Source organism: Tursiops truncatus, chromosome 13 (genome assembly GCF_011762595.2).
Source record: "Tursiops truncatus isolate mTurTru1 chromosome 13, mTurTru1.mat.Y, whole genome shotgun sequence".
Lineage (NCBI taxonomy): Eukaryota > Metazoa > Chordata > Mammalia > Artiodactyla > Delphinidae > Tursiops > Tursiops truncatus.
The window spans coordinates 69,773,656-69,790,207 of NC_047046.1; the positions used below are offsets into that span (position 1 = coordinate 69,773,656).

The following is a 16,552-nucleotide window of genomic DNA, read 5'->3' on the forward strand; positions in this document are numbered from 1 at the left end:
CAAATTCCACCAATGTTTGAAGTAGAATGGTTGTAGTTGTTAACAGTTTCTGGTTAAATGTATATCATTTTGAAACATTCCAAATTATAAGAAGATGAAGATTTTATGTGTTTACATATTGGTGGGCACACTAAAGTTTCTGAAAGACAATGTCTTTTGTTTCTGTGTTTTTTCTGTGTGTTTGGAAAAAATATTTTAAAACAGCACCAAATAAAAGAAATTTTTTTTTGCTTTCTAGATTTTAATGCTTCCATGTTAATTTCTAAGAATCATGGACATTTTGTCAAAAAATGTGATTTAACGCGGTACAATTTTCTCTGCACTAACTCATGATTCAATACGTATGACAATTAGACTATACAAAGATAGGAAATTTGCTGGACGGAGCAGTAAAGTTGAAAGCTATTAAGTCCAAGATGATGTATGGCTTCAAAAAAAAAAAAACAACATGTAGAAATTGAACAAAGAAGTTCACGTGCAAATGCAAGAAATTAGATAGGCAAGATAAATCCTCGCATCCACAAAAAAACAAAAAAACCCAAAGCTATACTGTTAAAGTCCTATCAAAAGATGAGGGCTGTAAGACATTGAGATGTAGCTGAAAAGAGCAACATACTAAAATGGGAAGAGAGAGCACAAAAATGTTCCCCAGTACTAAGCAGGGCTCCTGTGGGCAATTAGATAGTTGTCAATTTCACACAGCCTTTCCTTTAAAAAAAACATCACCCCAGCCCTAACTACAGGCCTCTGCTCTCCAAGGGGACAGACTCCCTTCCCTCCACTGCGCCTGTGCATTGCGACCCTGCAGGCTGGTTCTTCCGCCGCCCTATCACTGTCATGCTTCCACAGTGACTCGAGGTCTCTAGATGCTGCGCACAGTACAAACACATTCAAGGATCCTGCCAGATCCATGGCACAATGTTGGGCCAGGCTTATGTTTTCTCTCTCCCACAGATGCTGCAGTTATTTTCAAAAACAGGGCCAGTCCAGCCCCTCACTCTCCCAATTTCCTGCAAAGATCCAGACTAATGGCAGCAAGAGAAGTCCAGTCTCTGTCCCCTAGTCCTGCCATAAATAATATCTGATTACAGATGTTACCGTTTAAATTTTCTTCCTTTATGTAAGGAAGAGAAAGGGCCCATTTTGAAAAGAAGAAGAAAAAAAAGTGAGTTGACAGAACAGATTGTGACAGATTTATTACTATTTATCATGGTAAATATGTATTGAAGAAAACATATAAATGTCTTTATCTAGTCATAATCACTCCAAAAGAAACCTTGTATTATCCCCAATTTTTTATTTGTCATAAAAATATTCATACATATTGAAGTAAGTTTTAGAAGTATCTCATGGGATAAAAATTATTTGAGCTTAAAAGAAGGACTAAGCATGGCAGAGGTCTAAATATACAACAATATAGATCTACTGGGGCAAAAGTGTTACAGTAGCTAATACAGATCGTCTCTTCAGATCAAATTGAAATACATATTTTGTGCAGTGATAAGGCGTGTGGATTCTGTTATCAGTAATAAGCGATCCAATTCATGTAACAAAGCTAACATAAACTAAGTTAAATTGCTATTAAAAGAGAGCTGAGATTTGTTTAAGTAATGACAATAAATAGATGACTGGATTCTAAAATCAACCCAACTAACTTCTTCTTGCTTAAAACAAACAAACAAAAAACCAAACAAGTGAAAAAATAACAAGGATAAAATTTCCATTTCAACTGAGCTTTCCTCCTTATCTTTCAAAAAAGAGTTCCTTATGGACCAAAATACCAAAATGTTCCTTAAGGACAATTAAAACGTTCAGCCAACATAAATTCTCAAAGAAGAGGAAACCCTAAACTGACCACCCAAAGCCAAAACTTAAATAATACAAACGACATTTTCAAGTCCTGATTTACTGGGAAGAAAGGAAAGATACTTTTATACTTCTGAACATATGACAACATATCAGCAACACATAATTGTCTTAACAGCAAAGGAAAAAACTCTACCAGTGAAATTTTCTATAGTGGCCAGTTAGCTCTACAGAAATACTTAAAAATTTACAATGAATTGTGAGAACTTGTTGTTGACAATGATTAAATGGATAGATAATATCTACTGCCACACCAAAGCACTCCCTAGAAACTCTGTAAATTTCTGCATAATTTTAGCACCGGAAAAAATAAACTAAGTTTATTTGAATATGAGGCATAAACAGTGTACTATAGCTTTAAGTTTTGCATGGCTTTTAGAGCAAAGAGCTATTCTATCATTTCAGAACATTCAAAGGTCCACTTATTGTATTTAAAACTGTCCGTATGAGGTTCAGGCATGTTTAAAATGTAAACAGCTGTGAGGACCATATCATTTGAAGTTGTCATAAAAGCTATTAAAAGCTAAAGTTTCATCTACATTAAATCTACCACAAATTTCAAGCTTAAAATATGCTTATAAAAACCTGCAGGGATATTAGCCAATTTCAAGACGACACAGAAATTCAAAGAATAAACCACTCAGTATGTTTTTAAATGACTTATTGGTAGTCCAAAGCGACTATTTTACACACCACTGGCAGTTTTATTTACACAATATTTTTATATATTTATGGATAATTTTGTGACGCTTCTTCAACATTACCGAGTCTATGATAATCAGCGTACAAAATTTGTTTTTTCTCCCTGATAAGACTTATTCTGATATATTCGCTTAATAATTTTTTGGATGCACTGAACTGAAATCAAGTCAAACACACAGGTGTTTGGGTTAATCTAATCTCAGCACATTTGCAAAACCTATTATTCTTCTAATTTATTAAAAATGAAATAAAACTAATATGCGAGCACTGATTGGTAATATTATTTTCAGAAATCTAAATATAATTTTATTTTAGAGTACAAGAATTTATAAGGCTCATTAGCATTCTTTTCAATGAACACTAGTGCCCTACAGAACACAGAATTAAATTAAAACTATATATATATATATATAAAAATATATCATAGGCAGGAAGGAAGAACAAAAAAAGGAGAAAGCAAGCAGGAGACAAGGAAAGAAAAGAGAAACTCTTAGTTTTATTCTACATAAGGGGGAAATTTCTAGAAACAGGTCAGTTCTAAACAAAATTAAATTATCTAGGAGCTCGAATTTGAAAAAATATATATATATGGATTGAAAATAAGATATCACGTATTTAACTATGATTACAACCAACTTTTGCTATGTTGGCAACTGGAGAGACCGCAGCAACCCCTCCTTAGAGCACCAGGTATTAAAACGACCCAGAATGCCTTTGGTTCCAGCTGGATTCTTCTAGTTGCCACCTGGTATGCCAGACACAAATGGCTACTGATGCAGCTACCTTTGCAGCGTTTATTCAGTCCCCTCTCTAGAAAATAGAGACATTCTCCCTGCACTCTGGGCTGAAACCCATGTAAATTTTTCCTAAATCCTCTCCACAAATCTCCTTTCGTATGCAAATCCATAAATCATCATAATACCAACAAAGAATTTAACCAACACGTGAAACTAATACTCATTCTCCTGAAAGCTCTGTGCAGGTAAAACTCCGCGAACTTCAGGCACCTTTTCAAGGCTCTCTTCAGAGCTTAACCAGCTGAGTATCAACACACCCACCCCGTCTTCCAGGATATGCAATTAATCACTCCAACATGGGTCAGGTGGCTGGAGGTGCCCATTTCTACCTCAGCCACATTCTAGATAAACACACCGCTCTGGCGGATGGAACCTCATTTGCTGCTATCTCCTTGGCATCAATACAAAGCAGAACAAAATAAACAATATACAAAGCAGAAACAAGCAGTACTTACTGAAGATGGCAAACCTGGAGGAACTTTTCGAACTTTCTTTGTCTGAACCTCTGAAAGAAAATGAGGAGGCTGTGAGGTCCCCTGCATGCCCATTCTCCTAACTAAAAGAGATTACACCACGAAGCCATTTAGACTCGACCAGATTTTCTTAAATCGTGACTTTCGCAAAATGTCGGTACCGCTATCATCTTTTCTTCTGGCAGAAATCAAATCCTGCCTCTTTCATAAAAATGAAGAGATTTAACTTTTTAATGCTCTGGTTTTTAAAAGAGGTTCCTTAGATGGGCGGCCAAGAGAAAACAAGAAATAAGCATACACCAAAATAGTTCTCCTGCTACTGTAAGTTAACGTACCCACCCAACGTATTACTGGGGTAGGGTGGTGGGAGAGTCATGAGCCCGACAACTGAGTACAATTCTATGGTTTTTGGGGGGGCGGGGTGAGGATAGTTTGAGAGGATGATATTAAGAAAGAAAGAAAAAGAAGAAAAAGCTACTAATAATCACTCAGGCATTCAAACAGAGGAATACCTTACCCAGGGCACTACTGTGAAGAGGCCTCCTTCGGGGGTTATTGCTAGAATACTGATAATACTGGGAACCAGGTTTGGTGGGCGAAAGGGTTCCTGGGTTGCCCATATCCATGTCACCTCCAAGGAGACTCTGCTAAAAGGTTAAAAAGGAAAAACAAACATATAAGGTTAAGTTTTTACATTTGCCACCCCCCAACTGATTGTTAGTACTTAAACCAATGCAATAAAGGAAACAGCATCTGCTAAGCTGAAACAATTAAAACCCAACATGACAGAAAGCGAAAGAAAAGCCCTCTAAGAAGCTATCCCAAAGTTTGTGAATTTTAAGTTCTTTACTTTGGAGAGGAAGGTAGACAGTGATGTTCATTCAATGAGATTTTCATCTTTTAAGACGACTAACATTTTCATCTTATAAGTAAAGGGCATTTATGCAAGGCTAATATTTTCTTTATCTAGAGATAGGCTCATATCTGGGAACTAGCCATGCCCTTCCCTTAACAAGAACCAGGGAGAATCTGATTTTTCGAACGTACACCATTTCCCCCTGCTGCTCACACTGGGGGAGAGTATAGATGCTCATTTCAGCTGGGAGCTCTGCCTCTCTGCATGACCCTCCACGAATTCACACAGCACCCCCAGAACAGAAAATGCCAACTGAACCAGGAGGAAATTCAAATCCTCACACTGACTCTCAAAATTATAGAAATAGTAGGCATTCTAAGCTAACAGGAGCACATTAAAGGACTTCAGAATGCCCTCTTGAGGACTGTCAGAAACTAAAACACATCCCCACAAATGAAACGTTTACCTGAACACTAGAAAACTTTCCCAAATATCACTAACTTATCATGGCGTGAAAAATCACTAAGCTTTCGAAAATGATGACATACGAAAAATTATATAATAATATCACAGTCTCTAAAAGCTACGTAGAAACTTACCCATAATATATAAATCGCCTGATTATACTCTGCATTGAACACATTGTTCTTTTAATTATTCTGATATGCAAGAAAACCAGTGTAGATACTACCATTTATATTAAGAACAAATTTACTATTTAATAAAGAAATTTTAGAATTAAGTACTAAAAATCTAACTTTATCGTTACTTGTAATCAACTTTTACTGACTGAACTAATTACTGTCCTTGATAAAGTACAGAATGTGTTTTCCCTAATCTAAATTCTAATCACCATGTCACTCACAACAGACTTAGGGATGCTTCACTAACACACTATTCACATGCAAAATACTCTAAATAGGCCAATTATGACTCTGCCCCTGTTCCCTGGTTAACCCGCTGAGAACTGAAAAATTTCACAAGGCAGTCACCAACTAAAACAAAGGGTCCTTGTTTTAAATTAAGACAGTCTTTTTGATTCCTAAATAGCTCAACAAAGTGGCATGTCTTCTAGTGAAAGCAGTTGGTCAAATATGACCCATAAGCTGGAAAATCAAAAATTCAAACCTCCCCTTTCCACCACCATATAGCTAAATATCATAAAGAGAACCTCTCTCTTCCGAGGAGGGATTTTTGTGAGCGCTCGATGAGTAATATATAAAGGACTAATCAGCTACTGACAAGCTTGCCTTCACTGCTTCCAGTTTAAGACTTTTCCAAGGGACACATAATAAACATTACTTTAAAATAAAACTTCGAGGATGAGATTTTAGGATGGAAGGACATTTTGAGTATCAACTCATTTCAAATATCTTAATATTTACCAAATACCTGATACAACCAGATCATTTACCAGACAAAAATCTGACATCCGAATATTCAATTACTGCCTCTTCCGAATTTAGGAAAGATAACAAAATGCAAGGCAATGACAAACTAAAATAGAGGGCTCTTTATAATAGTTCTCTATAAATCAGGAATCCAGCAGTATAACATCAAATGATTTCTTTATCACTTTAGGAGTGGCATTTAAAAATTTTAGAATCTCAACCTGAAATTTCGCTCTTGGTAAATCTTACTGACAGTCTGTTTACTTAAGTCCAAGTTTTCTTTGCCATTTCCATCAATAAAGCCATGAATGATTTAAATCACAACCTCTTTACAGTTTGGGGAATCTACAAATGAGCCTTCATTTCATTGGAAAGAGGAGTTTGAAAATGATATTATTGATAACTCCGTAGTTTAGACATTACCCCTATTTCTGCAATTTCCTTTTTCTAAAATTATACGAAATATTCCAAAAAGGGCTGAGCGGATAGGTCGAAGTGCTTGCCTGTCATTTTAATGAGCTTAACCATTGCTTAATTCTTGTTGGTCCTGGTGGCAAAGGTTTTCCCTCCCAAGAAAGTAGATGCATTCAATAGGTCGACATAAAAACAAACAGGCTTGCTGTGCTGTGTTTAAGCAGCATTCACAATAGAGCTTGAAAAATATAAAATGATAACTAGATAGCTAACTGGCTGTGGCTGACCTCATTGCTGTTAATTTTAAAGAAAGTCATTTCATGGGCCAGTTGTAAGTAAATCACGCATCCAACTCTTACATGACATGAACTATGTATAGTGACACAGGACTGAGAGCAGACAGCACTCACAAACATTTAGTGGCTCGTGCTAATCTTTCTTTTCCTTTTTTTTTTTTTGACAAAGCACATTCCTGTTTTTTTCTTTTTAGATCTGTTTGTTCCTTTTTCTCTTTTACTCAGACAATAGAATCATTCTTCTAAAGCATACAAAAATAAGCATTTCCTCACACTTAAGGGAGGCTCTAATCACCCCCCTAGGGAAAACTAAGATATAAATATGTGTTCCTATTGTAGAATACATTTGTAAATGAACAATGACCATTTACTATTGTCTGGCCTTTACCTCACGCACTGAACTCTCTTTAGCTATGAGAAAGATAAAAAAATTTTTTCCACCGGCTGAAAACCTGAGTTTATGAATTTTAAAAAGTTAATGCCATTCAATTTAATAAGTAAATTAAATATTGCACAAAATAGACATGGCATTCATTTATATACGAATTTACCCACATGTATATATACATATTTATATGCGCATGTATATAGGTATATACATATATACATACATATCTGAAGACAAATTTATACTTAGCGAAAGTTAAGTGCAAAAGCTAAAGTCTACTTTCAAAACGGGCAACGTTGCCTTAACCAGGATTAGAAAGGTTTTCGGGTTTTCACGTTGTGCCAGCTCATGCTCTGCGGTTACGCTGGGTCCCAGTAGAGAGCTGCCTTAGTCTGCCAGGAAACCCTGGAAGCAAGATGTGGCATCTCGCAGAGCTAACCTGTAAATCTTAAAGCCAGAGTTTAGCATTTTGTTTAACTGCCTGCAACGTGATGCGCCGATCTCTTCCCCTTATTCGCTCCTTATTTTCTTCCGAAGACCAACCATTTTGACTTAAAATACCCTAACCAAAGAATAAAATGTACTGACTTTGTCAACTCGATTTAAACATTTGGGAGTCCACCCTCTGCAATCAATGCTTCAGCAAAGACCCAGTCCCAACATAGCCACTCAAATGCCAAATGCAGCCATTCTGTAAGGGGCCCTTTCAATGAAACGTTTTGTTTCACATCAGATCTGGGTCTCAGACTATTTTTCTAACACATTCTCAACCCTGCTCCCTATTGCTTTTGTGGGGAGCTTTTTTAACATCCTTGATCAACCATCGAACTTTACTTATGCAACCAAGAATGCAAACCATGAATTAAACTTGGGTAACGAAAAGCAGCATATCTCTCAAATTAGATTTATAACTGAATGGTAATCAAAAATAGAACTGCTTCAAGCTTAAATGATCAACTTTTTTCTTGTTAAACTAAAATCATCTCGCGCTGAACTATTATTTCATTTCAGTCAGCACTTTAAATGTAATGGGTGGGTGGTACATTTCTAAAAAGGAAGATTATATTTACCCTTAATTATAGATATGAGAGAGATCAGAATACGACGAATGCTGCTTTTGGGCTTATAATTAATTCACCTAATAGGCGAATGACCTTGAATTTCAGAGTTGGAATCTGGGAGAGAAAAAAAAAAAAAAAAAAAAGAAGTCGGGGTGGGGGGGAATCTCTGGGGAAAATCAAATGTGACCCTGGTTTCTTAGGGTTTTCTCTGATTTTGCGTCACTCCCATTACGTTGTGATCCGATATCAGACACAACATCTTGGGGGGATGTTGGAGAACAGAGAAAAGCAGTCTCAGATGAAACCAGATTAAGCCCCTTTTCTGAACTATTGCCAAATGCTTGTGAGTCTAATTCATGTTTGGGTATTCTAGTACTCACACAGCTGCAATTCCATTCTTTCATCACAAACCTAAGTAATGTATAGTGGCTTTGTATAGCGAACTGACTCTTTATAGCCAGGAATTTTACAAGGCTTTCTGTTAATACGGAAATAAAATTCTGAACCACCCTAAGACTTACAAATGCGGGATATGTGTAGAGGGATCTGATAGACTGCAGGGCCAAATGCAAAATATACACATTGAGAAAAATTATAAATTAGATTTGTTTAAAAAACTTAATTCGCAACCGAGGTCACTTTTACATAGTTAATTCTGCACAGAATTGGGTTTTCAAAGACACTGCTGAATAAGATTCCTAACAGCCATGGGGAAGTTTTTGCAAATCCCTGTCGAATAGCTGCTGCTGAATTTGCCATTTTGACCACAGAAGGGCCATTGCTGACTTACTACAGTAGCAGGAGGGGGTGATAATTTTGCTGCTGTTGGCACTTACTCTGCAACCCAGAAGATATCTCGCACCAAAGGGCAATGAAGAACACAGTATTTCCACCTGTCCGCTTTTGAACTTCAAAGCTCAAAACTGAAGGTCAGTCTCTGGACCTTTACAGTTTACTTTGATTTGGTCTTATGCTTCAACAAAAGAGGACTCGGGAAACTTAGATAAGATGGCAAGGATAACTTTAGTAATCAGGGACTTAAAAGATTGCTGTTACACTGGAGAGAAATGCAAATTATTAAAATTATCCTTTAGCAACGATTTTCTTTTAAGGACTTTGGTCAATGTCTGTAATTTCTACTTTAAAAGTATAATGCAAATTGTAACCAGTCAGAAGTTGAATCCAAACCTTTTAAGGTAAGATGGAGAGCTTTGAGGTCGGACAGAAAGGTCGAACTCTAGCTCAGAGGCATACGAGAAGTGTGAGTGGCAGCTGGTTATGCAATTGCTCTAAACCATATTTTCCTCCTCTGTAAGAAGGGAATAATAAAAGCTCTATCACAGAGTTAACAGGAGAAGATGAAACAACATATGTACAATGTCCAGCAGAGCTGGAGTCCAGCACACAGTTACTCTCCTTCCTCCAATTCATGGCCCCATATTATGATGCACTGATTATTATTTAAAAGATTCCTCAAAAGTTGTGAATGTCAGTTAGACCCCCTACACCACCTTCAAATGAAAAGTATATACTGAGATAATAATTCTGAAAAGTCACTAGTAAAGAACTGAAAAAGAGTTAAATATGGCAGTCTCTATAAACAGTGATGACAGCCTCATGGCCTAGAGCTACACTGGCAAGAAGAAATGGCTAGTTTTCTTCCATGCTTAATAAAAAACTGGCCAACAATCAATCTCTATAATTTCAGCTTAAGTGGCCATTTTCCTGGAACTGCCACAAGGATTTACATCAACGGCTCATTTCATTTTGCTCTTTTGCAAGCATGAGCAAACTGCTACTGTTAATTCAACTATACGTGAGATCAAAACTAGTCACAGTTAGCCAACTGGGTATGCAAAAATAAGAAATGCATTATATTTGATAGAATTTGATCAATCATGTGATGTTAAATGAATTCAAATTCTTACTACATTAGCCGCTGAAAAATGACATCAAATAAAGTTCAATTTTGTTTTTCCCTTTGCAAGGCCAATTACAGGCACTGAATGGCCATTATGTGGTATTTTTCAAGTACAATTTAAAAAAAAACTTTGCTTCCCCCAAGACATCACAAAAAATAAATGCACTTCACAGTTTTGGTTGGAAATTCGCATAACTCCTAAAGAATTCAATTGACCTTGAACAAAATTATTCATTTTAGTAGTGATAATATTTCACCATACATTCAAAAATTCAAATATATTGTCTTTTCCTATGAAGACACACGCCACCTTATATTTAAATGTTATAATGTGATGCAAAGGTTGCCATGGTAACTATACTTAATGTATAACACAGTAATAGTCAGGTAAAAACTCATGCATTTTGGTATGGAAATTACAACTGCCCAAGGGTTGACAAGATTTATGCATTCACCTGTTTGACTACCTCTCAAATTAAAAAAATATATATACATTATTTATTGTATACAATAAAGTGAGGAAGTCATTCCTTGGTTTCTGAAAATCCATTCTGGAATCCCAGGTCATCTATTACATATTCAAAAGAGGATTACATTTGTTAGTGAGAAAGTACAAATTCAGCAAAAAGAAAACACAAAAGCAAAGAGTAACCTACAGCATAAGTGGATTTGAAGAAATCTTATATAAACAATATAGAATTTAAGATAACTACCTGCTTTTCAGTTTATGTACCTTCTCAATTCAGGAAGTTTATTTAATATATAACCTGATAAGTATGCTGTAATCACTACTTGCCTTAAAATGTTTCTCTTCAGCAATTTTGTTCCAAAGTAAAAACAGAACAAATTTGAATAAGACCTGTTAACATACTAGGGAATTAGCACCATTTCTCCTATAAATATAAACATGTGGTTATATTAAATGTGCTGAAAAGTATATTTGGCCAGGTTGCTATTTTAGTAAAATAAAGGAAGAGTGACCTGTCACATGTCATTCTTCTTCACATTGGGTGGGAGAGGTTCCACTTCAAGGTTGTTATAATACCTTCCCCTGTAAGTAAGAATCTATAAAACCCATTTTCACATAGAGACTGTTTTTCTGGAGGACAGGGGCCAGAATTTCATTCATCCTGCTTATTAACCAGCAACTCAAACAGGTGCTCATATAAAGTCGAAGAGCCAACGGTATGAGATTTACTAAAATAAAGTATCCTGATAACTATCTGAACTTGTACATAAGATGACAGCCTAACCGCATGACATGAGGAAATGGAGGTTATCTGGAGAAGCAGCAAATACATAATGAAATCTTTTTTTTTGAAGATATTGTATTCTTATTATGTAACTGCTACACTTCCACTTTTTATTTATTTATTTTTGGCTGTGTTGGGTCTTCGTTTCTGTGCGAGGGCTTTCTCCAGTTGCGGCGAGCGGGGGCCTCTCTTCATCGCGGTGCGTGGGCCTCCCACTGTCGCGGCCTCTCCCATTCCGGAGCACAGGCTCCAGACGCACAGGCTCAGTAGTTGTGGCTCACGGGCCCAGTTGCTCCGCGGCACGTGGGATCTTCCCGGACCAGGGCTCGAACCCGTGTCCCCTGCATTGGCAGGCAGATTCTCAACCACTGTGCCACCAGGGAAGCTCCCCATAATGAAATCTTTGAATCATTGTGAAATTAAGTCCAGACTACCCTTCCAGAGTGACACATGGTCTCCTGCTTCAGGAGGTCTGCGTTCAATGAGCATTAACAGTTTTCCCCCTAAAGTGCTCTTTCAGGAATATGTGGCATGAAGGCCAAATTAGTTTACGTGGTAGTTAACGAGGCAAAGACTTATCCATATCTTAAGTCCCCAATGAGCCTCGCACTGAGATCTGCCATGGCAAAGGCTCACTAAATATTGAAATGAATACAGAAGAACCGTTGCTATTGATCAAGTTGAGGACTTAAATAATTATTCTGGGGTTTTTTTTTGTTGTTTTAGGATAAATCTATTCCATTAGTCATTCCTACTACTGTTGCTGCTAATGATAATAATAATAACAGCAGTAGTAGTAGGGGGGAGGAATAAATTAGGGGTTTGTGATGAACAGATACACACTACTATATATAAAATAGATAAACAACAAGGACCTACTCTACAGCACAGGGACAGGATATTCAATATCCTATAATAGCCTGTAATGGAAAAGAATCTGAAAAAGAATATATATATATACATATATATGTATATATATATATATATGAATCACTTTGCTGTACACGTGAAATGAATACAACATTGTAAATCAACTATACTTCACTAAAAAGTTGTTTTGAAAAGAAGGAAAATAATAATAATAATAGTCGTAGTAGTAATAGCAGTAACAGGACAAGGAGAAGGAGGGGGGATGTGGAATGAGAGGGGTGGCGAGGGTGAAAGGGACAGTAGTAGCAGCTACCGTAACTGAGTGTCTTCCACGAGCCAGGCACAATCGCAGCTCCTTTACATACATACTAACAAGGCAGAAGATGGGACCCCAATGGACACACGGGGACATTCAGGGTGGAAGCGTGGCCTCATCAATGCCATGTGGCTGGCAAGCGGCAGAGCCAGGACTGGAGTCCAGTTAGGCTTCACATCAAAACCTGTGCTTAGCCTCTACCCCACACACTGCCTGCACTCTGTTCTGTGCACTCGGGCTTTCCTGCCCTCACTCCCACCATTAAAAGGAGTCAATCTCTTTCTCTGCAGTTCATCTTAACACCAAATCTGATCTCTTAAACTTAGTCCAAAGGCGCTTCTAAACTCAGTCATGTAGGGCAGGCCTCAGTGTGAGTGTCACTGACCCCCGCGTAACCTTGTACAATGTGTCTAACCTTGGCAGGCCTTAGGCTCCCCGTCTGAAAAATGTTGGTATTATAATAATACTACCTGTTGTAAGAATTCACCTAGATAATCTAAAGTGCTTAGCAAATTCCTAACACTTCCTGAGCCTTAATTAATTGTATAGACACAATTATATAATACATATAAAATATATAAAATATGTATTATATATAAAATATTTTATGATATATGAATCCAATATATATTACATAACATGATTATGTTAAGTTAAAATGGGATATGATATATTATTATATACAAGCAATACACATACATATTTGTACAAGGAGGGTAAGGGTGTTCGAGGGTGCCTTCATGAACAACTGAAGTCTCAGTTCTTCTGAGATTGCCCACTGCCCTTGCTTCTCCACTGCCTCTTGCCTTTCACCTTAATTTTAACCTCTTGTCTCTAACCTTGATTTCCATAGTGTCGTCAATTATCTTTTCTAAGGAGGCTCAAATGCTTTTTCTTTCTTGTTATTTCTTTTCCCCAGTCTTCCCTCATTGCATTCCTCTCCAATTTCAGTCCTCCTCCTTCTAGACTTTTCCTTGCACTTCCTCTGAAAAAATTCACCTGCTGCAACATTACGTGTTGAATGACAAGGAAGTATTGACACATCTGATTTCTCCCTTGTAGTCTGGGGGATCCGCAAGAGCAGAAAATGAGCCTCAATCGTCTTTGTATTTCTGGCCTCTAGTACAATAGGCCCTGGTACATAGTTTGTCCTCAATAAATGCCAACTGGATTAAATAATTAAGTAGTCGATTAATTAACTAGTGAATATGGTTACATGAATGACTTCAAAGGTCCCCATCATGAAGATAACTTCTCCATCTCTATCCTAGTAAACATATAACTCTTACACCTGCATATTCAGTCCTGTCCTCAACTTTTTTCCTGTGCCTCTGGACTGCTCTTTAGGAGAACCATCGACCTTGTAAGTGCTTCGTAAGAAACCTAAAATTTGACCCTTAATACACAAAGGGCTCAACACATCTTTTCCACAGAACGTCTGCTGCTTCCTAATTATTCTCTCAGTCCTTCAAAATATATTTGAAGAGGCAGAATTTGTAAAGTCTATGAAGAATTTAGTTGTATGTTTGTCTAAACACATGCATGAAGGTTTACACTTTTTAAAATCTGTGATTGGTTTGGGTGAAAAAATGGCTGGACTTCCCTAAACATAGCAAGTTGTCAAATGGTTGATCCCTAAGAGGCCAGGTTCCAGTGAGAATCTGGAACAGCTGGGGTAATGCAGGCACTACCTGGGAGTTACAGATTCAGTGATGCCACACCCCTCCAGCAGAAAAGAAGAGGAACAAAGACAACGAGGAAAAGAGGGATGGATTGTGGAGAGTTTTAAAGGGAACGGTTACTCTGGGGAACAAACAGGAAACAGGCTGGGAGAACTTAAAACAGCTGGCTGAGCTATTACTCTTCCTGAGTATGCAGCAAGGAAATCGAAACATGTTATTTAGCACTGGGATTCTAATTTCTTGACTACGGATAGTAGGATGGGTCAGGATCAGAAGATAGTAGGTACTCAATGCAGCTGGTGGAAATGGAAATGGCCACAGAAACGGAGACAGAACTAGAGACAGAAATAAGATAATCAAGGCGATGACTTAAGACCTGGGCTTCAACACAAGACAAAGTTTTGGTATATTTCGTCATAGGAAGTGACATGACCTAACCTTTCTTAGACTATCCATGTGCAATTTGTCCGAACTCTTCTGATTATGTTAACTTTTCCAGAGTGGCACCACTAACTACTAATGACAATGTTCTAAGACCGAGGTCGGCAAATATATCCTTCTATTTTTTTTTTCTTTAAAGTCTTTATTGAATTTGTTCCAATAACCCTTCTGTTTTATGTTTTGGTCTTTTGGCCACGAGGCATGTGGGACCTTAACTCCCCGACCAGGGACTGAACACGCACGCACCCTCTTCATTGGAAGCCAAAGTCTTAACCACTGGATGCCAGGGAAGTCCCAGCAAATATATTCTTAAAGGGCCAGGGAGTAAATATTTTAGTCTTTGCCAACCATGTGGGCTCTGTCGCAATTACTCATCTCTGCTGTTGTGGTGCCAAATCGGCCACGCATTAATATGTAAATGAACAGGTGAGGCTGTGTTCCAATAAAACTTTATTTGTAAGAATGGGCTGTGGGCCAGATTGGCTCCAGGCCAGTGTTTGCTGATTCCTTTTCTAAGATGCAAGTACAGTGCTTTGATAGGACACATCCTCTAAGCTCAATTATTTTGCCATGGTAAAAGTGTCACGAAATTGTATGGATGCCTGCTTTCCACCTTACTCCCCCCTCATCCCAGCCCCAACCAGAATGTTCATATACTGCTGTCAGAATTTAGCTTTCTAAAGCCCAGAGCGCTCCTGTGTTCAGAAAATGCTTCAGAGATTGCAAATACTCATCCCCTGACCCCCAGCCCACGTCTCATCGAGCCCCAATCTACCTTTCAGGCCTCTCTTCCCTCTTCCACACACTGTGAGCCGCCACTGTTCAGGCACTGGAGATGCAGAACATCCTCATCGGTATCTTCCCCTCAACTCAGCCTATGTACAGTGAGAGTCCCACGGCATCTGGGCCTTTCCCCACTGCCCTCTCCTCTCTCCTCATCTCTAGCCACTGCCAGCTCCAGAGCTTCAAAACTACGGCTGCCTGGCCCTGACCTGAGCCACACTGCCCCTTCCCACGGAAACAGCAACCTCTCTTTCAAAACTCCATTCAAATCTCACTTGTACCACAAAATCTTTCTGAGGTGAACTAACCAGTGTTCATTCTTTCAGTTTACTCAACATTTACACATACCACTTTAAAAACAGCCTGAAATTGTCAGGAGGAAAATGATATTTTAACAGCAAGCAACCAACTAACTTCACAGAATTAGAACAGGGCTGTGATTTTTAAGCTTCCTGAGAGTAATTATAGAGCATTTGTATCCAGCTATATTCCATTTTCTCTCCAAGGATGTAGAACTGGTATATATTTTATTATGTTTTCTCATAATTCCTCATTATAAATATATGTAGATATTCAGCGTATGACACTACCTGAACTAGTTCACAAGCTAGTTTAACAAAAATCATGAAAGGATTCAGCAACACAAACATATCTAAAAGAACAAAATAATCTCGTATAACAATTTTTCAAGGAACCAAATTTCTTAATCTTTTCACACAAACGTTTCAAAGAAAAGTACATGCATAAAAGTCATCTGATAACTCAAAATTAGACTGGACTTTAATGCAAATCCAAACAAAGTGTCGAATAGAGAAAACTGGGTGGGGAGAGGGAGGACACAGGATTCAAGAATTATTCTAAATTTTACCTGGAAAACTAAATGCATTATTATTATAACTAAGAAAACTTTTACAAAGAAGTCAGTTGGGAAAACTTACTATATATACATATATGTATATATTTTAAAACAAACACTCTGGTACTGCTGCCAGAGGGACAGACATAGCAATGTGGAAGAACGTATAGAGAGATTTATGATAAA

At 37.7% G+C, this 16,552-nt stretch overlaps 1 protein-coding gene across 21 annotated transcripts in view; it reads right to left on the bottom strand.

The window, feature by feature from the left end:
* Positions 1-16,552, bottom strand: part of TCF4 (transcription factor 4) — a 360,920-nt gene that overhangs the window by 123,697 nt on the left and 220,671 nt on the right. For 15 of the 21 annotated variants that reach the window (XM_019937094.3, XM_019937089.3, XM_019937088.3 and 12 more), the window contains 2 exons: positions 4,356-4,485; positions 3,821-3,870 (listed from right to left, as the gene is read on the bottom strand). The exons of 3 other annotated variants lie outside the window; for them this stretch is intronic. In XM_019937094.3, coding sequence (XP_019792653.1) covers positions 3,821-3,870; positions 4,356-4,485 — 180 coding nt within the window. The remainder of the gene's footprint in view (positions 1-3,820; positions 3,871-4,355; positions 4,486-16,552) is intronic. 3 more of the 21 variants (XM_073790764.1, XM_033837783.2, XM_033837780.2) reach the window with 1 other exon arrangement.